This window comes from Dermacentor variabilis, chromosome 4 (genome assembly GCF_050947875.1).
Source record: "Dermacentor variabilis isolate Ectoservices chromosome 4, ASM5094787v1, whole genome shotgun sequence".
Lineage (NCBI taxonomy): Eukaryota > Metazoa > Arthropoda > Arachnida > Ixodida > Ixodidae > Dermacentor > Dermacentor variabilis.
This window is the reverse complement of record NC_134571.1, coordinates 222,831,136-222,854,670: the sequence shown is the minus strand read 5'-3', so window position 1 is coordinate 222,854,670 and position 23,535 is coordinate 222,831,136. Positions and strand designations below refer to the sequence as shown.

The 23,535-nt window shown below is 49.5% G+C and overlaps 1 protein-coding gene and 1 long non-coding RNA gene across 4 annotated transcripts in view; one reads left to right on the top strand and one right to left on the bottom strand.

Moving 5' to 3' along the window:
- Positions 1-23,535, bottom strand: part of LOC142580123 (protein O-mannosyl-transferase Tmtc3-like) — an 870,647-nt gene that overhangs the window by 587,882 nt on the left and 259,230 nt on the right. For all 3 annotated transcript variants that reach the window (XM_075690944.1, XM_075690943.1, XM_075690942.1), the window contains one exon: positions 13,282-13,344. In XM_075690944.1, coding sequence (XP_075547059.1) covers positions 13,282-13,344 — 63 coding nt within the window. The remainder of the gene's footprint in view (positions 1-13,281; positions 13,345-23,535) is intronic.
- Positions 311-16,275, top strand: LOC142580126 (uncharacterized). Its single transcript, XR_012827571.1, has 3 exons — positions 311-537; positions 1,343-1,441; positions 16,142-16,275. It is a non-coding gene; the product is annotated as an uncharacterized LOC142580126 (long non-coding RNA).

The following is a 23,535-nucleotide window of genomic DNA, read 5'->3' as shown; positions in this document are numbered from 1 at the left end:
TTTGTGTGCTGTACCCTCAGTCATGCAGCACTGACTGCGCCCCCCCCCTAAAAAAATGCTCGGCACAAAACGTAGTAACAACTACCCGCCTCACCGCTCTAGTTGGAGACCAGAACGAAGCAGCAGCAAACAGGCGGCCATGCGAGCAACCAAACCTGTCAGAATAAACGTTCAATTTGCGCGGCCGCCCCCTGCCCAATGAAAAGCGACCGGAAGTGACGGGAGGACGCTGTACAGTCACATGCCGTCACTTCGGCGCGCGGTAGGACGGGAAGGCGGAAGCTACGCCATTATTGCATTCGCTCGCTACATGAAGTGCGTTCGCGTGCCGCGCTGTGCGATATAATTTTACACGTGTGATTAGTTTTGTGCGCGGTGTAGAAAAAGGTATGGCCCGTGCTTTGTGTATTACTCGTGCTCCACTTCAAAGCAAAGCGTTCGTACGCACTGGAAGATAGAACCACGGACGCTGATACGAGCAGTTGCAATGTGCCCTGTGTCGGCGGTCGGTAGTACTGCCATAATGGGAATTTTCAGGCAAGTGCCCATTTATTTGGTATTTCTTTGGTGGGTTACGTGTGTTTCTTCGCTCTAGAAGTTTCTTACTGTGATCTCGTAGCATAATTCACTAATGTAACAGCAAGGGCAGCTGCACTCCTAGTAGGGCAAGTTAACTACCTCGATCGCGCCCCGTCTTATATCGGGCGCGGTGCGCCTGCATAGTTACGCTTTGTTTCTCAGCGCTTCAACGTTCGTAGATGTGATTCTTTTGTGCGTTCAGCGTGGCTTCTTGTAACGTGGTCGACCACTTTTGCGTCGCGTAGAAAAAGGACGACTGACTTTGCCATCTTTCGAAAGAACTGGCGCGGTATTGGTTCTCCCTGATGCGGTCGCGTGCTGCTGTTGCTGCTTGCCGGACGCCTTTAGCATGTCTTCGGCTCGTTTTGTCTGTGCGTGTGTGCGTGCGTGCTCGCGTTCGGCTCGATTCGTGCGTGTGCGTGCGCTCAGCTCGCTTTGTGTGCGTGCGTGTGTGTGGCTGCGCGCGCGCGCGCGCGTACATGCCGGTTTGTATGGGCCGGCGTGCTTGCGTGTGTCTAGTGCGTACGTGTTTTGTGAGCTTGTTTCTGTGTGGGTCGCTGTGTGTGCGTGCACGTGATAGCGTGTCTGCCTGCATGTATGTGTGCTTGCTTGTGTTTATCAATGCGCGCGTGCGTGCTTTTGTGTCTGCGCTTTGAGAGTGCGTATATTTGTGTGCGCGCGAGTGCGTTTTGTGTGCGTGCATATGTATTGCATAAGGCCGGTAGAGTTTTACTTGCAATAAAACTCTTCCAATTTGGTGCAGCGAGTGTTGACGCCTGAAACCCGAGTTTGGTTTCAAGCCAACCTGGACAACTGCTGTATGAGGCGCCGTTTCTCAGGAGGATCAGTGGGAAGGCGTCAGGTATACGCTTCCTCCTTTTTCCCTCCTCTGCCCTGATGAATTGATATCCTTGATTGTTATTCTAAAGGGAACGTTACATCCAGAACATAAATAAATGATTAAGAAATCTGGTAGTGTGTTTCACCATTACACTAATTCTCATCTTAAAGACGTGAATTTTCCATTAGCCCACATTTCCGTTGATACAGACAACCGGTGAAATTGTGAACAGCAGGTTATTCGAGACGTCCTACGTATATAGCAATTGTCCTCAGGAGCTCTAATGAGTTTTGAAAATTTGGAGTGTTGTTGTGCTTTAGAGGTATCATATGCAAGCTTTAGGTCTCTCCTGGTAGTTTGCATGCCCTTCGAGAGCTGTCGCCTATAGCCCTATTGAAATTCGTAACTACAGTTTGGAGAACTGGGGAAGCTGCAAGGCTTGTCCTGGCTCTGTTTAAGCTGTATGTTTGGGCTGGAAGTGTAGGTTGAGGAGTTTGGGGTTGGTCACACGAAGGCTTTTTTATGCCTTAGCAGTAGGAGTGTCAAAGGATAAAAAATGCAGCGTGTGAAGCATGGGAAGCTGCTTATGTAGTAGAGACTTGTGTGTTTGTTGTGTGTGCGTGTGTGTGTGCGCGCGCGCGTGAATGCATGCGTGCGTGTATGTGAACTATCCCAAGAAAGCACCTTTTTCAGTATATTTAAAATATTTGATAAGACCATTTGCTGGCAATTGTTAACAGTGTGATATTTAACTTGAACTTTTACATGACTGCCTGTGTTCTTTTAGTAACCAGAGTATGGCTAATTTATCAAACCATATTTGCTAATTTGCGTACTCACATGCTACAGCAAGCCCTAATCTTGTATTATTGCATCTAAGTGCAAATAATTTAGAAATTTACTATGTATTTTAAAATACTGTCCACCTTTCGTGCTCAGCAAAATCTTTTACTCAACAGTGGTTTGCTTTTATCAGGGCTTCTACTGCACTTTGCACCCACACAAAAGTAAATGTGAAATATTCACTCTTGATTTATAGTAAGAAAAGAACCTATTTTCAAACTACATATTTATATGTACCAGTGCCTTCGGGTTACAAGACAAAAATTTATAGAAACTGGAATTGTAGTTAGAAAATCTGCTACACAGCACCTTTAGCACAGAGGACTCTCGTTTCACAAAAGAGGACAAACTATGTAGGCACTAAAAAATTCTACATATTTTTCGTGCTCAAGTAATCTTGTTAGAAAGAGAAAATTAGCAATAATGCTGCTGGCTTAAGCCTCACTTAAAGCACGTCTACGCTTGGAAAGTATTGTTTCAGTCCGAAAAATGTTGGCCAGTTATGCTTATATCGACTTTCCAAACTTTTCATAATGCTTTGCGATTACATTAGTTTACAAAATAACAGGTGTCTTGTGCGTTTGCTCTACATTTCAATTGCTTCCCTAATTCACCTTTGCAATATCCCTTTTTTTCAAGGCATCAAAACTTGAATTTTCGTTCATTGAGCCTTATACTGAAAATTTATTCCTTTATGTGGCCCGAAACACTGCGAGGTCAACTCAGGCTCTTTCAGTGCCGCTATGCATAGTTTCTTCTCTAAGAACAGATTTGATGAATACATATATTTTAGGTAGCTTTGTTGGAAATGTACATGTTCTTGTACTTACCGATGTGTTTGGTGATTGTGCATATTTATATTTCCTGTGATTTATGTATATCTTGTACTCTGTATTGCAGCATGCAATAAATATATTTACATTTTTCTTGAAAATGCAGCATATATCGGTACCAGTCTGTGTTGCATGTTATATGGATCTGGAAATCGTGATAACCGTTGGTGTTGATATACATGCTCAAAAGTGACATTTGCTAGGTTGTATTTGTGCAGCGAAGACAGATTTTGCAATATACACCATGAATTACTAATATGTAATGTGATCCACACGTATAGGTGTGTGTGTCCCCATCGAAGCTTCAAGGCCAGCTGTTCGACGGTGCGTTTGGTAGCCGAACTTGAACCTTCGGACACACGCGAGAGTTACGCGTGGATCGCTGTACATAGTAGTAATTGAAGGCGTGTACTGCCGAACCTGCCTTCCATACACACTAGAAATAAAAGGGTGTACACCCTTGCAACATAACACCCACATAGATGGGTGTTAATATGGACTTGCACCCCTACACCCTAAATTTATTTTGCTGGACACCCTTCCTCTAGGGTGCTATAATGGCACCCCAACTGTAGGGTGTAGACAACAGCACCCTTAGGGTGTTCGTCTGGCGACAAACTGATTTACACCCTTAAGGATGTTAAAATGTTTAGTGTGTGGCGGCGAAGAGCGCGAGATGGTGAAGAGGTGGCTTGATTCGAAAGGATGCTGATGAGAGCAAAAACGGCCGTTCTGCCAAACGGAGCGTCCAAAGTCAACGTAGCCGACCCGCCTTTGAGGGGCAGGGTTTACGCTCTCACTTCCGCACAGGTTTCACTGACCACACCGAGGTGAGAGGGTTCTCGCAGACACGGGTCCTGCCCCGAGCAGGCGCCTCTTTATCCCAGCGTTGACCCAGCAGACAATGGCCGCCGTGTCTGTCCATTACTTCTAAGCCCCGTGAGACGGCCGCAAGACATCTCTAAGGATTTCCACCGCTTCTAACAAGCCGTGATAGCAACGGCGAATCCACTTGGTCCGCCGACTGCGTTTAGTCATAGCGGCGCCGAGGGGGTGTTGATGCGGCACATCGTCGTCCCTACAATTCGAGTCGCCGCAGCAGGTGGGGAAGGGTTCCACGGTCGCTTCTCGGAAGCTCGCCACCTCCGCAGCTGCAGCTGGCTGGGAAAATTTTGTAGGTTGGTAGCCTTGCAGGGCGTTCGTAACAAGGCCGAGTGAGCAAGTCGGCCAGATGGGTCCTTAAGGGTAGACAGCCAAGCCAACAAAGAGCGTGATGACCAGTGACGACATCGAAAGAGTGACCATACAAATAAGGACGAAATTTTCCAAGGGCATTTTCCAAATAAGGGCTAAACACTTTCTCTCTAACAGAGTAATTAGCCTCGGCCTTTGTTAGAGTTCGGCTCGCGTAGGCAACGACATATTCATCAGACCCCGCTTTTCGTTGCGCGAGTGCGGCGCCGAGTCCGACGCCGCTGGCATCAGTGTGGACCTCTGTGGGGGCTGCAGGATCGAAGTGGCGGAGGATAGGTGGCGAGGTTAGCAGGTGGCGTAATTTCATGAAGGCGTCATCACAGGCGGGCGACCAAGTGGAAAGTTTTTTGTCGCCACTTAGAAGGGCTGTCAGGGGTGCACTGATGGAAGCGAAATTTCGAATGAAACGTCGGAAATACGAGCATAAATCAAGGAAACTTTGAAGCTCGTTTAACTTCTTTGGTTGTGGAAAGTCGGTGACAGCGCGGAGCTTGGCTGGATCAGGAAGGACGCCGTCTCGCCATACAACAAGGCCAAGAATGGTGAGCTTTCGGGCGCCGAAACGACTTCTTTAAAGTTTAGTTGAAGTCCCGCATCAGTAAGGCATTTCAGAACGTGCTCGAGACGGCTGAGATGTGTTGGGAAATCATCGGAAAAAACAACTACGTCATCCAGGTAGCATAGACGTGTGTTCCATTTGAGGCCCCGTAAAATATTATCCATCATTCTCTCAAAAGTGGTTGCAGCGTTACACAGGCCGAAAGGCACTACGATGAATTCGTATAATTCGTCAGGTGTTACAAATGCTGTTTTACGGTCGATCAGATGGTGCCAAAGGGCCTTGCCAGTATCCGGAACGTAAATCCAGCGAAGAACTTCGCTCCCTGAAAACAGTCGAGGGCGTCGTCGATGCGCGGTAACGGGCAAGCGTCCATGTTCAGACGTCGATAGTGGACGCAAAATCGAATAGAGCCATTCGTTTTCTTAACGAGAACAACCGGTGATGCCAAGGGCCTGTTGGAAGGCTGCTCACCGCCACGCTTGAGCATGTCAACAACCTGGTGGTCAGTGACACGGCGCTCAGAGGCGGATACTCGGTAAGGGCGTTGCGGTAAAGGTGTATTGCTTCCGGTGCCTATCTAGCGAAAGACGGTCGCTGTGCGGCCCAAGCCGGAAGCATGGCTGTCGAAAGAGGCGCAGAACTTCTGCAGGAGAGCGATAAGCTGGCTCCGTTCTGAAGATGACGTTCCATCGTCGATGGAGCAGTAGAAAGCGTCGAGGAGTGACTGATCAACCGCAGGGTCACAAGTGCGCCAAGGTCCGGCGAAGTAGAAACGGCAGGAGCGTCAAAGATGCAAAAGGTGTCGATCGGTTGAACGAGGCCTAGGCACCATGAAATAAAGGTAAAGGGAGGCCGTGGGATTGTCGACGACCATTTTGGTGACGCCGCTGCGAAGAATAAGGAGAGAAAAGGGCAGCGGAGAACATCGACGGCGAATGAACACCTCAGAGGGCGTAAAGAGAACTGTGCCATCAAAAATAGCGGCGCGTGACACAGGCATAAGCAGGGAAGAGCGTGGAGCGACGGCATTGTCTTCGGACACAAAGAGTTTAGCACTAGAACGGCCGTTTTCGATAGTCTCAAGGTCGGGAATTGCAGAAAGTTCAAGTTCGGCATGACAACAGTCAATAACGGCGTTATTATTTGCAAGGAAGTCCCAGCCTAATATAATGTCATGGGAACACGAGCGCAGCACGACGAATTCGACGGTATGCAGTAGTCCTTGAATCAAGACGCGAGCAGTACAGGCAGCGAGAGGCGTAATACTTTGAGCGTTGGCGGTTCTAAGGGAGACGTCGGAGAGAGGCGTCAAAACCTTTGTTAGTGTGCTGCAGAGTTCTGCGGAAATTACAGATACGGCGGCTCCTGTATCTACAAGTGCCAGGATAGCGATTCCTTCGACAGACACTTGTATTACCTTGGCTGAAGAGGGACGAGGACTTCACCATTGCGACGTGAACGCAGCTCGTGCTTCGGGAACTGCGGCCATCAGTTTTCCTGCTCGGTGCACACGGGACGGCGCCGCACGGGAGAAAGCGAGTGACGACGGGGAGATGGTGAGCGGCGGGTAGACGCGGTTGGGCGGTCAGGAGGAAAAGAAGAGGTAGGAAGGCTGGAAGCCGAAGAGGAAAACGGAGCGGGGAAAGGTGGCGCTCGCCGGATGTTCCGAAGAGGAAGCATGCAACGACGACAATGGCGCGCCACGTGACCAGCACCACCACAAGCGAAACATATTTGGCGGTCATCGAAGGTGCGCCACTGGTGGGGGTAAGGTCCGAGTCGCGATTGAGGAGTCGGAAAATGCTGTCGGTAGAGTAGCGGCATAGGAGGAAAATGCTGTCGGTCGTGAAGCGGTATAGATGGCGGCAAAAATGTCGGCGGTCAATGCATAGAGCGCGTTTGTGGACGAGATCGGGAAACTGCTTCAGCGTAAGTGAGAGGTGCAGTGACTGGTGTCTGCTCAGCGGCTGGAGGAACGGCTTGAGATACTTGCTCTTGAATCAAGTCGCGGATCATAGAAGGCAAAGCGGGTGGTGGTTCCGGGACAGAAGATATCAAAAATAACTGGCGGGCGACCTCTGCGCGAACGTATTCCTGAATTTTTATGAACAGAGCAGCATGGTCGTCGTCGACTCCACGGCTTGACGGAGAATCGGCGGGCGGAGTGGGACGTCGGGTGTGAAGCCGTTGCCTGCGCAACTCGTCGTAACTCTGATATAATTGTATCACTTCAGCGACACTGTGACGACTCTTCGATAATAACATTTGGAACGCGCCGTCCTCAATACCCTTCATTATATGTTTGATCTTCTCTTCTGACATCAACGAGTTCACCGGTTTGCAAAGGTCAACAATGTTCTCAATGTAGCTCGTGAAGTTCTCTCCGGCCTCTTGGAATCGTGTGCGCAAACGTTCAGCGCGAGCTTTCGTACTGCTGGCCGACCGAAAAATTGGGTAAAGCTGGTCTTGAAGACCAACCAAGAAGTGAGGTCGGCTACATGGTTTAGAAACCATAGCTTCGCAACATCCGCAAGATAGATTACGGCGTTTCTCAGCTTGGTAACATCGTCCCACTGGTTATGGGATCTCACTCGCTCATAAGAGGAGATCCAATCTTCAACGTCTTTGTCATCTGTGCCGGAGAAGATAGGGGGATCTCGCTGACTCAAGGCACCGGCACAAGCCAAGGTGGCCGACGCCGTTGGAGGAGTACATGCGTCGTAGGGCATGATGGGGGCTAGAGTGCAACACCGAAGTTGCAGGGTGTTTGAAACCCAGCGCCTCCACTACTTGCTAAGATATTTATTAGCAACGGGCGCAGGCAAATGGGTAGCAGCCACAAGCGTTCGGCCAAGGACAGCAACCACGAGCTGATACCGGTAGCGAGGGTGCTTTGGCGCAGGCAGGCTCCTCTTCTTCATTACAATATCAACTGATAGCGAACTCGTTGGTATGAGGCCTGAACTTTGTCACAAGTGAGATTCTTTCTCGACAGCTGGTAAATCAACCTAAATTGTCCTGATATAATCTCAGCCTAAGCACAACGCCTCAGTGTTGCGTTTCACTGCCTTAAAGAGTTTATTTTAGCTTGGATGAGGGATGCCTGCATCGCGGCGTCAGTCAACACTTCGTTTTTTGGGCTCAAGCTCCTTCAAAGAAACGGCGACACGCTTCCTTTTCCTGTTCATTCCTCAATGCGTAGGTCCTTTCTGTTCTCGTCGTCCTTACGCCGCGTGTTCACTCCACAAACCATTCGACCAATCCTTTTAGTCAGTTGTACAGTCAACGTCCAATTTTTCGGACTCCCTAGGGCCCGCAAAAAGTCCGAAAAATCGGTGAGTTCGAAAAAATCAATGCGTCTTTTACTGCCCTTAGGTGCTGAAATGGCCAAAGGCACACCTGAAAAGCTCCGAAGGCCTGCCAGTACACTTACTACGCATATCGGTGCTCGTACTGTCACAGGAGATGGCGAGTGCACGCGCGTATAATTAAGGAATACAAACCGTGTCCCGTGACAATTTCCCCTTCCCACGCTTGTTATGATTCACCGCATAACAACGCTGTATTGAAGCGAAACGGACTTTCGGGAACTTGCATTATGGAACGCGCCCTGTTTTCCAAGCTTCCAAGCTAATCGCGAGGACTACAATGGCGGAGTCGGCACCATTGTTAACAGCGGTGAATTCTTTTCTTGAAAAACACGGCGCCGAACAGCAAGAAGATTGGTAGCAAACGTCGAAGTAGCTATGCCTAGCGTTGCCACGGTGGTGGCTACGGCTGCCAGCGGAACTGCCTTCGAGAGCGCCGGTTTCAGGCGGCGAGGTAATGAAATAGGCGGCGGTGGTGGCTTTGATCAATGCCGTTTCGAAACTGCGGTCACGGCAAAAGTCCGGAAAATCGGACTGTGAAAGATTCTTGCGCCCGAAATTTGATACATTCTGATACACTGATTCTGTGGGGTACGTGTAGTTATGATCGACCTGTCGGGTGTGAGAGACATTCAAGCGGGCGTCCCCACGTCAACATAATTGCCCTCTTCTCCGAAACAGCGTCAATCCTTTTACTCCCCGAGCTGACACAAAGGGATGGACGAAGGCAAACAGAAGGGTGGGACGCTGTCGACGACAGAGCTTTACGAATGCTTCCACTGGCTCCCCGGGAAGACTTCGACAAACACGATACCGAAAAGGGTAATTACGCCCATCTTATGGTTGACTTGTCCAGTGTGAGAAGCCTTAAAGCGGGCGTCACAATGTCGACATAATTGTCCTGTTCTCCGAAACAGCGTCCACCACTTTTTCTCCGAGCTGACACAAGGGGCAGACGAAGGGAAAAAAAACCCGACGGGCCGGGTGGACGGCAGAACCTACTGTCACAGGCTTCGCCCGGGAAGACGTCGCCAACCACAAGGCCAAAAGGCGTCAACCCCGTTTTTCTCGAGACACAAAGGGACGAACAAAGGAAAGCAAACCCGACGGCAGGGTGGACGGCAGAACCTACTGCCACAGGCTTCGCCCGGGAAGACGTCGCCAACCACAAGACCAAAAGGCGTCAACCTCTTTTTCCCAGAGCTGACACATAGGGAGGGACGAAGGGAAGAAAACCCGACGGGCAGGGTGGACGCAGAACCTACTTCCACAGGCTTCCCCCGGGAAGACATCGCCAACCACATGACTAAAAGGCGTCAAACCCTTTTTCCTCGAGACACAAAGGGACGGACGAAGGAAAGAAAACCCGACGGCAGGGTGCACGGCAGAACCTACTGCCACAGGCTTCGCCCGGGAAGACGTCGCCAACCACAAGACCAAAAGGCGTCAACCCCTTTTTCCCAGAGCTGACACATAGGGACGGACGAAGGAAAGAAAACCCGACGGCAGGGTGGACGGCAGAACCTACTGCCACAGGCTTCGCCCGGGAAGACGTCGCCAACCACAAGACCAAAAGGCGTCAACCCCTTTTTCCCAGAGCTGACACATAGGGAGGGACGAAGGGAAGAAAACCCGACGGGCAGGGTGGACGCAGAACCTACTTCCACAGGCTTCCCCCGGGAAGACATCGCCAACCACATGACTAAAAGGCGTCAAACCCTTTTTCCTCGAGACACAAAGGGACGGACGAAGGAAAGAAAACCCGACGGCAGGGTGCACGGCAGAACCTACTGCCACAGGCTTCGCCCGGGAAGACGTCGCCAACCACAAGACCAAAAGGCGTCAACCTCTTTTTCCCAGAGCTGACACATAGGGAGGGACGAAGGGAAGAAAACCCGACGGGCAGGGTGGACGGCAGTACCTACTTCCACAGGCTTCCCCTCGGAAGACGTCGCCAACAACAAGACCAAAGGCGTCAACCCCTTTTTCCTGGAGACTCAAAGGGACGCACGAAGGAAAGAAAACCAGACGGGCAGGGTGGACGGCAGAACATACTGTCACAGGCTTCGCTCGGGAAGACGTCGCCAACCACTAGACCAAAAGGCGTCAACCCCTTTTTACCCGAGCTCACACAAAGGGACGGACGAAGGAAAGAAAAGCCGATGGGCAGGGTCGACGGCAGAACCTACTTCCACAGGCTTCCCCCGGGATGACGTCGCCAACCACAAGACCAAAAGGCGTCAACGCCTTTTCCCCCCGAGCATACATAAAGGAACGGACGAAGGGAAGAAAAACCGACGGGCCGGGTGGACAGCAGAACCTACTTCCACAGGCTCCCCGTGAAGACGTCGACAACCAAAGGACTGCCAGGGGTTATTTAAGGCCGTGCCGGCCCCGGTGATAATCAGGACCGCTCGAGACATCGATAAGAGCACCAACTATGTACCAGTGAAGTGAATACAATCTTTTCTACATTTTTTTTTCATCACTACGATGCCCGCCTTCGTCGTGGTTTCTTGATTCTCTCGGTGAAGACCCACATCAACCGGTGGAGATCGTATCAGTTGTGGTACCGCGAAGCCGTCCGAATAATCGGAAGTCCGGAAAGTCGGTCGTTAACTGTACAATGGTGACTCTTCCAGCCGTCGACACGGCGTCAAACAATATTCGTTACGATTCGTCTCTGTTACTCAAGCCAGCATTACCGTGACTTTCGTTCCCTTGCAATAAAATTACAGCAAATTTTCACTGATAGAAGCACGAATTCCCTGAGTTTTTCCTGAGTATTTACAGACTATTCAAAATCGCTGGGAATTCCGTTTTCCCGGTTGGTGGACGCCTTAATTGGATGCACTCTCTTGGAACAGTGTTTCAGGATTCCAAATACACGCTCAACTGCCGCATGTGGTTGGCTGTGCATCTGTTGAAATTCCGCTTGTAACGTTCAAACGTTGCCCTATTATCCTGGTGGCGTAAGCCGTGGGACAAGCGGACACGCTGAGTCCCCCAGTCGTCAGCGCACCGCCCCAGACAGAACTTTCAGCACGCGCGCGTCGTGTGCGCAGCCTCAATAGCCAACGAACATATTGAGGCTCCTTGAATCACAGATTCCTTGCAAAACGATTGAAGCTCCTGTTATAGCACGGCGCAGAGGATTCTTTCCTGTGAGGGATTTCCATGTAACAGCCGTCAACACACCCTATAGTATTTCTTGGTCCTTTAGCGTTGCTTCTAGCAAGAAAGCGTGCTTTGAGATTCTCCCGCTCTTGATCCCGAGGCCAAGCAATCACTTCTTTGCTGATATCACTTCTTTGCTTCTTTGCTGAAGTCCAGAACCATTTTGAGGCACAGAGACACTGAATATTTCGACACATCGCAGCTATCAGCAATTCTATAGATACTGTTCTGAGTGCCTAAATAACTCAAACAATGGCTTGAGTTATGTGGCTTGTCTTCTAGAACCATTCAATGCCATTTCGGACCTGCAGTCATGGCAAAAAGTCCGGAAAATCCGACGGCGAAGGGCTGTTGCGTCTAATTTCAGGCGTTCTTAGAAACTGACTGTATGCGTACCATGGCGGTGTCGCGACGGCGTCCGAATTATCTGGCATGTCCGAAAAATCTTACGTCCGGAAAATCAGTCGTTGACAAACCCTACTGAAAACATTGCATTGTCGTGAAAATGCGAATATATCGCACACTTTTGCGTAGTTGGCGCAAATGGCACTTGAGTGGACGCAGCCAGGAGCAGGCAAGTCGAAATGTAGCAGAATGGAGCAAATGGCGCAGTTCGACCACCATTGCGCCCCAAGACTTTCTTTCCCTCGTGCCAGACAGGTTGGGGAAGTCTCAGCAGCAATGTCTGCCCTCTCCTTGTGCCTCGCGAACGAAACGAATGGCTCGTGCGCGTTCGAAACGTTCCGCTACACCGGAATATCAGCTGCAAGGAATCTTCGCAACGCTAACCAAACGCCCGACTGGTAAGTTTCCCTACTCTGCTTCACGGATCACACACTCACTCAGGCTTTGCACCTGCGTGGTTCGCGCGGTGTGCGGAGCTTATCTAACGCGCTTTGATGCACTCGAATCGGAACGCCAGGGCCATGCATTGGCGACTAACTCATACATCAGCACCAACAAATTGTACACGTGCTCAGCTGCATCAGTTAAGCACTGTGCCTCGGCACTTTGCGCCGGGTTTCACTGAAGGAATATAAGGCAGTCGGGCTTAAGCCCCGTGCAACGCAGCACCTACGACAGAAGCCGATTTTATATTTTCCTAAAGACAAGCACCACTAATGTTCGCTTAAATAAACGCTGGGACAATGCTAAGGCTAGAGGCCTGAGCTCGTCAAAGATTTTTTTTCATGAGTAATTGAAGGCGTTACGCGCTCGGAAAGCAGGTAACGCTGTTCTACGGTTTCTTGGTATTTTAGAACGCAGCTTTTGGGCGCCCGCTCCTGCGGCGAGCGTCAGCGTTGTCCCTCGTAAGCGAGCGATCGAGCACAGCGAAAATCACGAGCGAACGCGCAGTGCAGCCGGAGGCGAAAGAAGAGAGCACGATGAGGAAAGCGGAGGAGGAAGCTACAGTTAAAGCATGGGGCGGAAAGCCGGGGAGTGTGTGGCGAAAGAGCGATGAGGAAAGCAGAGTGCCGCACAAGACTACGAGATGGCGCCATAGTAATTATAATCTGATTGTATGCGCGACGCGAAATGTGTAGTACTTTCCGGAACCCACACGGGCACCAGCGATCAGACGGAACCTTCGACGAGTCGTGTATACAAATGGACGCGCTTGACCCGCTGATCTGATTTTCGACGACCGCCGACTTGAGTACTACTTACTTTGCATGAGATGGATTGTCTGCGCCAGCCAATATATCGCGAAATGAAGACACGTATAGAGCTGCACTCTGATTGCGCACTAAGCGTGCGTGATACAAACTCAGCTGTCCGGTGCCGAGTATCTTGGTGGAAGAAAATGTGCAGAAGGAAACTCACGTGGGTCGGGCTGACGTTCGACGATGAGGAAGGCTCTCTCCAGCCGGAGCATCCCCCGTCGCCCTGCGAGGAATAAGGACAGCAGTCAGGGGTGCTGCCCTAGTCCATACCAATACGCACGTCACCGTTTGTCGGATTGTTGCTTAAGAGATGTTGAAATGAAAGCAGCGGCGACTTAAGGGCCAGCCTGGCACGAAATTACACGAGTGCGCCCCCACCACCCCCCAGCATAATGCCAACGGCGAATGCTTATTTTTCTTCAGCCTTTAGTCGAATAAGTGAGTGATGAGTTGTTAAACGTTAACTTGCGTGCAACACTGCTGTTTTTCTGCACAGTACACAGAACACACAGCAAGACGTGTGTGCTTGAGGCATCGTTTCGCGCCATTGTTCATAACTTCCATGATGGTTAGCATTGTCATTGCCTCACACGGCACATCGCACCGTGCCAGAAATGGTAAATGTTAACCGAATTATGGCGTTGCACGTGCCAAAACTACAATTTTATTATGAGACACACCGTAGTGCCAAACTCCGCATTAATCTTGACCACGAGGGTTTTTACCGTGCGCCTAAACCTGACTACAGGAGCGTTTTACAAGGAAGTTGTTAGCCTCTCATCGGTCGGCACTTTTCGCGTCATCGACCGTGGGAAAACATGTGGGTCGATACCGGATGTAGTGCAACACCGGGCCGACCCGCGGCGAAGGTGAAGCCGGCTTGAAACACTCAGCAAAGTCAGGCGAAAAGTGCACACATTCTTTGGAATCACGCATACAATATACAAAACAGCATTCGTTTCAATAAAAAATGAACAAAACAAGCATCCGCATCACAATTAACTGATGATAAGGTGTTCCCTACAACAAGGGGAAAGGCGTAGCGCTCATCCTTCCCTGGTAAAGGTTACTGTTGCACAAGCTGCTGCGGCGATGGCAACTTGCGACGCAGGTAGTGACGTCACTAGGCTTTTCTATACAAGCGAACCAACCTAGCAACTGATTTCATTCTTGTTGCAGCACCGCTATGGGTAGGCAACGCATAGTTAGGACTTCCGAGGAGCAGCGTGAAACCTGGAGGGGCAAAGGAAAAAAGAAACGGAAATACGACCAGCGGCGGCGCGCCATCAAAATTACTATTGCTCCCATTACTCTAAATTACCATTTCTGCCATTACTCTAAATCAATAAACATTGCCTACCCCATCCACCCATCATAGTAGTAGTTTTCAACAGCTTCGCCAGAGATCCACTTTCGCAGGGCCGGGATTGGAAGTCTCTCTTTTTTTTTTCAACCCCGTTGTAATGCGACTGCCACGTTGTGACTGGCACAACGTGACATGCTTGCATTATTTGACTATTTGACTTCGATAAGCGTCCATGTATTTATCGAAATGTAAATTATGTGCTCTGACAGCATTAAGCATGCAGCTGTACAGTAATGGCTGGGGGAATGATGTGCAAGCCTAATGATGAATGTGGCAAGCTTTCATGTAGTTGCAGCTGTGCAAAGAAGTGATGCCTATTGGGATGGTTTTACAAGGATATAATCTACATTTCAAGAATGCCCAATGTTAAGATGTAGAGGCACGTTAGACGGCACAGCAGCAGCATATTCTAGAACAATAGAATGCACAACTACGATGCAGGTGAGCCAAATAAACGGTCGCGCGTTTAATAAAGGCCGGCTTCGATGCTGTCATGTCATACCCGCTTGACGCAGCATTTTGACCCCAGTTTAATATTTTTTTTTAATTGAGACTCCTTCCGCGAAAGCGCACTGGGCCGCAACAGTGGCGTCAATAGTGCATTGCGAGAACGCAACGAACCGGAAAACTGGGACGACACCCGAAATGCACGTCCTCTCCCGAGTGACACACCACAGTACGTACAACTAGCAGTGCATCTAAATTGACAAAAGACACTCAAAAGTACGTAGTATCAGCAGCCCAAGTCAACGCGAAGAAAATGTCACTTGACCTCCAATGTAGCCTCAACAAACGCATAGAAATCACAGAACCGAATCTGACCTACAAGTTTTTATCTGCCTCGTTCTGGTGTCGATGCTAATGGTAAAAAAAAATTTAATTATGGGGCTTTACGTGCCAAAACCACTTTCTGATTATGAGGCAGGCCGTAGTGGGGGACTCGTGGGACTAATGGGAGACGGAAATTTAGACCACCTCGGTTCTTTAACGTGCACCTAAATCTAAGTACACGGGCGTTTTCGCATTTCGCCCGCATCGAAATGCGGCCGCCATGGCAGGGATTCGATGCCGCGACCTCGTGCTCAGCAGCCCAACACCATAGCCACAAAGCAACCACGGCGGGTATGTGCTGCTGGTACTACGTACTGCTTTGCAATACACGGCTCCGCTCAATTACTTGCATTTTCTGGATTTGCTGAAAAACAGGCAACCGCCATACCTTAAGAAATAAAGAAACAAAGAACAACGCGATCTGGCTAGCGGCGCAATTTAAACGGATCTTTCTGATCCTTTTTCGGTTTTCTTTTTTTTTCTTTTTATTTTGGCGTCCAAAAATCGCCGCGATTCGTGCGACGCAGTTGCAAAGAGAGATCGACACATGGATTGCAATTTCCATCGCATGCGACCAAAAGCTCATGTCCAGTGCGATAAAAACTGCATCGTGTGAAACGGCCCATTTCTCAGCCTACCTGGGTGCGCCGGTAGATAGCGCCGACAGTTGTCGGGCGAAAGAGGAGTCCTGCTGCAGCACACGCATCACACGTGACTCGTTTAGACAATGCGTTGTGTCGCTCTATTGATTCGATGATTACCATCGACATTGGTCGTGAGATGGCTTTCACCAACTTTTTTCCTAATTTCGTCCCTTTTCCAGATATTCCTACGAGCTGAAAAGGACGTCATCTTTTGTTTAGACGGCTCAGTTTGCCTTTTCGTTGAATGCAAACAAAGACGAGCCGCATTAGCAACAACGTCAGACACCTATCTGTAAAGTCTCTACGAAGCAAGCTGCAGCCTCTTTTGCCAAGTTGTAAACAAGGATCTGATTGACAGTGTGCACGCATGCGTTGTGTGTTCTCTGTTGCGTGTATGTGTGCGTGTGTGCTTGTGGGCGGGCAAGCATAACTTGAATATCAGCAAGCCATGCACGAACTGAACCAAGCCAAGATTCTGCTGCACAAGAACAGTGTCTAAATACAAGCCCATGACTTCTCCTTTTTTCACGGAGACCGTCGGTCTGCACCCCACCGCATCAACGAAGAAAAAGACGAGGAAACAAATAAAAATGAATACGCGAGAACGCAAGACCGAACGGCAGAAGTTAGCGCACAAGTTGTTGCACTAGTCAAAAGTGCTGCTGAAGCAACCAGAAAAATGAAACGCTGCTCGAATGAACTAGCTGCTGGACCGCTGCAGCAGCGGTCCAGCACGAGAAGCAGCAGCGGGAATCCAAACGAGGAGCGGCAAGCACCGACTAGGACGGAAACGAGCTCAAGCGAAGCGTTTGCGGCTCCGTATATCTGCTCGCAAGCGGGAGCAGGCGATCGTCAGCGGACGGACGTTCGCGGCCCGATGATAACAGGTATCCAAACGTCGCTCCCGCACGACGGAGGAAACTTGAACCGACCGCACCGTAAGAGTGGAAACAAAATATTGCCTGAAGAGTAACGACTGAGAAGCAGGCTCAAGGAAAGGCTAAAGCAACCCACACGGCATAGAGCAAAATGGTGGGAGGCAAAAAACAGACACGAAGAGGCGCTAAGGGTGGCGGCCTGATCGAACGCGTCCCTAATGACGTCCCCAAAGGCCGTCCGATAACAATGGCAGAGCGATCAATCAGCCCGGCTATCCCCGATCACCGGTGGTCGATTGCGAGCGCGCACTCGACTGCGGGCGGCAGCGTCGCGTGGGGAGCTGCGACGACGGCGGTGCTCGAGAGAGCGCGAAAAGCCGGTGCAGCACCAGGCCTGGCGCTGCCGTGGCCGCAGACATGTTGGCATCCAAGGGCTACAGCACGGCGTCACATTCCCTGACGCTGTTTGACAAAAGGCCATCGAACAGGCCGCACTAACTGCAGCGGCCATGTAAGCCTCCCCTGGTGGTGCTCTTCTTCACCGATATCGGTACTCGCGAGACTCGTCTTCCTACTCCATGTAGCTTTCATAGACGACATCACAAGCGCATCTCAAGAGAGAATGAAAAAAAAAAAATCACCGAGTACTCGACCTGCTTTTACTAGCATGGCAAATGCAGCAGCAACATCTCGATTGCCTAGAGACGTCAGTGGTTACCTATTTGACGACGACAGGCGGTCAGGGCCAGGCATCGAGTGAATAAATAACGACTGAGCAACTGAGGTCCTCTGTCGTCAGTTAGTATTCATCTCCAACATTGTTGGACAGGACAACGCCATCGCACCGTCCTATTCTCAACATTAAAGTGGTCCTGAACGACTTTTCACCGAAGTGGAGAAACGCATTTGAAGTGAAAATAGGCTACTTAAGAAATATTTTGCCACAAAAAGTACTTCAAGGCGTTCGGGAAGAAGCGTAATTATTGGCAATCAAACGCGGCCTGCGCTGTGCTCCCGTGCCTTCTCCAATGTCTTGCACTGCGAAGGCTACGACGCAGTGCAAGGGCGTGTCCACAGCGTTCCGCCTTCTAGATGTCACCGTGACGCGCAGTTCAAAGTTCATCTTGGAGACGCCACGACTTCCCCATTTGGTTCCTGCGACGCGCTGAACAAGTCACGCGGTTGAGCCCAGAGAGTCGCAGTGCGCTTAGCCATGGATGGATGGATGGATGGATGGATGGATGTTATGAGCGTCACCTTTGGAAAGGGGGCGGTGGGTTGCGCCACCAAGCTCTTGCTATTATACCGCCTAATGTCCTACCTAGGTCAAACAATAAAAAAAGAGAAAAAAAAACACTACGAACTACCCACCCAAATTTTCTGATCCCCTATTTTGAACTGTGCTTTTGTACGTCTCCGTTTTTTGTCGTTTCCCTACTTTTCTTCCACCAATCCTCTAATCGCCTCTTACTAATGCTTACTGCGGGCATGTTTACTTTTCCACTGCTCTTGCTGAACCAAAGTGCTTCAAGGAGGCCAGTGGCGCTTAAATTAACCGCTAGGTAGACGTCTTCATATTCTAATAAAACATGCTCCACAGTCTCCCTAGCTTTACCGCAGCAAGCACATGCTTCTTCCGTCTTATATCTCGCTTTGTAGGTGCGTGTTCTAAGGCATCCCGATCTCGCTTCGAGAAGTAATGAGCTTCCCTTTGAGTTATCATAAATTGTTTCTTTCCTGATTTCGTTTTTTCCTCGTTAAGTAGTTACTCATGGCAGGTTTCTTTTCCATTGCCGCCACCCATGAGGTTATTTCAGCCTCTCTGACTGTCCGCTTGACCTTCTTTGTTGCTGTGTTGCCCAACCTACAAGCCGCATACTTGCTGGTAAGCTTCCTAGCTCTTTTCCTCCACTGCGAATCAATGTTTTTCCTGTACAGATACCTGGAACACTCTCCCAGCCCATTTACCTTCTTCCATATTCCTCAGCCGTTCTTCATACTCAATTTTTACTGCGAGCTTCCCTCACTTCAAAATTGGTCCCGCCCATGTCACCCTGCACAGGTTCATTTGCAGTGTTCTCGTGAGCGCCCAATGCGAGGCGACCCACTGACCTTTGGTTCCCATCGAGTCCTGACTGTACCCCTGATTTAAAGCAAACAACCGCATTTCCAAAAGAAAGTCCCAGAACCATTACCCCTTTCCACATACCTCGGAGGACCTCCTACCTATTGTATCCCCATAGCGCTCTGTGTTTCATTATGGCCGCCATTTCTCTTCCCCTTCACTGTTATTGTTTTTTCCTGTGTTTCCATATATCTATTGCCTTCGTCTATCCATATACCAAGATATTTATATTCTATTACCCGAGGTATTTCCTGGCCCTGTAGCTCCACTGTCTGTTCACTGTTTTCATTGAATGCCGTAACACCTCAATTTATAACACTAAATTTCAAACCTAAATTGTTGCCATCCTGCCGCATTTCCAAAAGTAAGTCCTGGAACCATTACACCTTTCCACATACCTCGGAGGACCTCGTACCTATAGTATCCCCATAGCCAGACGTTGCAAATCACTTTCCTTGTTAGCTAGCAACACAATGTCGTCCGCATAAAATAAACATGGGAGCTGCTGCTCTACTACTGTATCCGCCTGTTTGTATGAGAGATTAAACCCGATATTACTTCCTTCTAGCGCCCTCTCCATTCTCACCATGTACATCATAAACAGCAGCAGGGATAAAAGGCACCCCTGCATAAGTCCCTTGTTGATATGAACTTTCTTCTCGCTGCTCATCCCTTCCCATTCAACGCAAACGGTATTTTCTAGGTAAATCTCTCTCAAAAGCTGTAGACAATCGTTACCTAAACCCTCCCCTTCCAGAATATCCCACGAAATGTTGCGGTCTACGTTGTCGTATGCTCCTGTAATGTCTAAAAAGGCCACACACAACGGTCTGCTTTCTACTTTTGATATTTCAATACACTTAGTAAGAACAAATAAGTTATCAGTGGACTCGTGGCGGCACCCCGCGGCGGCCACCATGTAGTCATGTAGCCTACCACAACTTGATGTCAGCTATCGGCCAATAGCAGCCGCCTAAGGAAATGACTAAACAAAGCGTCCAGAAGAGAGTGAGGACAGGGCCTTCTGCTGTAAGGAGAGCGCTTGAGAGAAAGGTGACTTGGCGATCCGCTTGCGAGCTCGCACGCACCGCGTACGACAGCAAAACTTGGCTGAGATGTTCACAGCAGCGTATGCTACCCGCGGCCTATGTTATTTCACCAAACCGGAAGAGTGGTTCAAGGCCCTTTTAAACGCGTGGTCACTCGCACGAGGAGTATAGAATTCTTGCACCGGTTCCAGGAAATAAACTTGTAAGTGGCACTTGCGCTGTTGTCGACTCTAATTTGTCGCCTTGTTTCATGCCATTTGTACAAAGCCAAGTACAATGGTCCTTGGCACGTGTAAGCGCGGGGAAGTATGCCTACCTGTGGGCGGGCGTGATTAAAGCAGAGTGTGGGCGCGAGTCAGTGCTGACAAGCCTGAATGCAAACATGAGTGAGTGCCGTTCAGGATGAATGGACGTGAATACCAGTAAACGCCGGCGAGTGTTAGCGGGCGTGATGATGAACGTGTGCGTGTGAGCCGACGAGTGCGAAATTTGAGTAGGCGTGAGCATGAACTGGACTTCGGAGCGAGCTCTCATTTAGTGAGCGAGTGACTGAGATGATTCAGATATGCTTCCAAGTTCGAATCCAAAGAGCAAATGGGCGATTCCATGACTCTTTAGGACTCTCAGCTCATGACTTGGCTGCTAAGTAGTTTGTCTGTAATTCCGTGAACCTGAGTTGGCTCGAGCGAGGGCGGATCGGTCAATGAACCAATCAATCTTTATTTGCACTTATTTACAAAAGATAGGTGCTACAACAGGAACTAAAAGCTGCTTGTTTGCAGCTTGACGAGATTTTTGCCTCTATCCATGGCAACAAACACAAATACAAGGCATAATATGAAACAGTGTGTGCAGTGACGCTGTGAGTAGATGCAGCAAATCTATACATCCATAAGTCCAAGAGGGCCTGCATTAGTCTGATACTGGTAAAGTTGTACGAGTGAACCCGGCTGAGTATGGTCTTAGTGAGTCTGAGTAAGGTGAGCCGGTCTGAGTGGAATTTTGGTGAGTCTGAGTGCCGTGTCAGCCAACAGATCGTTTTTAGAGGGTCTCAGTGAATACTATTTGTTTTGCCACCTAACTCCAGCCCACAGAAGTAATGAAGTAGGTTAAATACATGCGTATTTATAAAATCCTTATTTATAAGTTGACAGGAAGGAAGTTCACTTGGTACTAAGGATTTCTGGTAAATAATTTCACCACGAGCATGAATATGCTAGTGCCGACAGCGCGAAACCAAATGGGAATATATTTTTTTTTTAAACAGGAAGAAAGAGAGGTGAAAAGTTTATGCCCAAAAACATGTCCAATCTTTCCTTAATTGCCCGCGCCAAGAGCAAACATTTTTTAGCGCGAGCAAACGAGGGCGGAAGGCAGACGTGGACACCACAACGCGCACTGTGTTCGTGCCTTCCTTTCGTGCTCGTACGCTGTTGCTAAAGACTTCGTCGAAGTTGGAGTACTAGCATGCCCAACGTACAGCAGTATCAAGGGCAACATGGTGGGCACGAGCGAAAGTAGAAGAGTGGAGCGGGGGGGGGGGGGGAGGGCGGGAGTAATTCGCTTTACTACAGGTTCAGTTAGGGGTAACGACTGTTAGGATCGGCCTGCAGCTATTTCAGCCCGCTGCACGTGTTCCGATCCAACCGGGACGGTGGCGCACTTCAGAGAACTGCGGATAACCGGCAGCCACGTGGCGAGGGGTCAGCTCAGGGGAGTTCTCGAGGGGAGGTAACTGGCGGAACCTCCCCATGCGCTTTTCGAGACACCAGACAATGTGCTACCCGGGCGCGCCACCCGGGACGGCTCCGAGTTCTACGAAGCGCCTCTGACGTCGGCTCCGGACCATTGCACCTATGCGTGTGTGTGAGCCCTCACTCCAAGTCGAGAGCCATTGTAAGCAGCGATTGTCGGCTGCTAGAGGGTGCTCGTCGTCGTGCTCGTTGTCGTGCTCGAAATGCACTCGTGAGCTGTGTGCTCGTAAGCTGTTTGCTGTATGTTCGTCTAGCGGGCTCCATTTGGGAGTCACGCTAGACTGTCGATGTATCTCATGTTCAACTCTAAATAACATGTAAATAAATCCTGCTCTCCTAAGCCCCGACGTAGAGTGAAGCTCCTTCCTACAGCTACGACTGCCAAATCTTACATCTGAATGGCAGCGGTGAGATCGACCTACAGCTTGTAGATCGTCCGACAACTCTAACAAATGGTGGCAGCGGCGAGATCATCCGACGAATCTAATACGACTCAGCAAGAGTCTTTCGGCGTTGGCAAAATTCGCACGCCGTTGATAGCAAACTTCGCGATGTGAACGAGACGTAAGATAATTTATTATTCAGGCTGGGTGCAAGCTACACCTTACTGTCGAGCAAAAGAGAGCTGTTGCGGGCGGGCGCGTTTCATGCCGAAACGCTGCAGACAAGGCCAGGGCGGTCGCGCTGGGCGGCCCCGCGGCTTTCGTTCTGTGCTGCATCGCTGCCTGCCCAGCCTGGTTCGTCCGCCCCGCGATGCACTTTGAATGAGGACGCAGTGAACGACGCGCCTGTAGCGATATCGAGATTCTTAAACTCTGCTCAAAAGGGGTAAAACGATTGCCGGCCACTCTTTCGAGGAGGTCGCCCACAACCAACATCCTCCTCCTCAGTTGTATTGATAAAATTTAAGCAGTAACGACCAGTAGAGATCATTATTCATCGCACTTTTCGGCATCTCACTTTGTTTACTGCGGCATAGGTATTGGGTAACGATACCAAGAAATCCACTAAAACTGAGTGGTACTGCAAAACGAAATAAAAAAAATAAAAGCCTTACGTTAGGTTCAGAACTTGTCTTGGAATGCTCGTGTTTGACTTCCAAAATCAAGATCATAAAGCTCACTTGGATTTTTCAGTCCTGCATTGTGTTCGTAATAAAAGTCGAAGTCCCAAAAGCAAAGCACTATCACATCCAATTGCTAACTTACATGTTAAAACATCGTCCCGCACTATTTCCCATCATGAACACTGGCATGTTGTTATACCGCACACTAATATACTTTTCAATTATTGCAGCACATTCGTCAAAATACTCTTAACAAAAACAAACGATTGAACAGTTGCTATCGCCAGCACTCAAGTTATAGAATTTATTTCAAAAACGTCTACTACTAGGTGCAGTGCAGTACTATATTTTAAATTTGCTTTCACTGCACTTTCTGTTCTGTACTTTTGCACTAGCTCAGTATAGCGAATGTACAGTGAGTGATCTTTACTTTGTACAATACTACATAATGCAGTACCGTAGTACTGGGTCTTTATTTGTTTCTGTACTACAGATTCGCTTCAGGATGTGTGTAGTGCTTGTGTGGGTTGTGCGGTCATCATGCGCGCTGCCTGCATTCTATCGTTAACGTTGCCTCGAAGCCTGTTCCACCTCGGATTCCTCACAACAACTCGCGTAAGTATAGTGGCTGCTGCAGAAAAAAGAACTAAATCGGCTTAGTCTCAACAGATACAGGCGGATAGCAACACGCTCATTCGAGG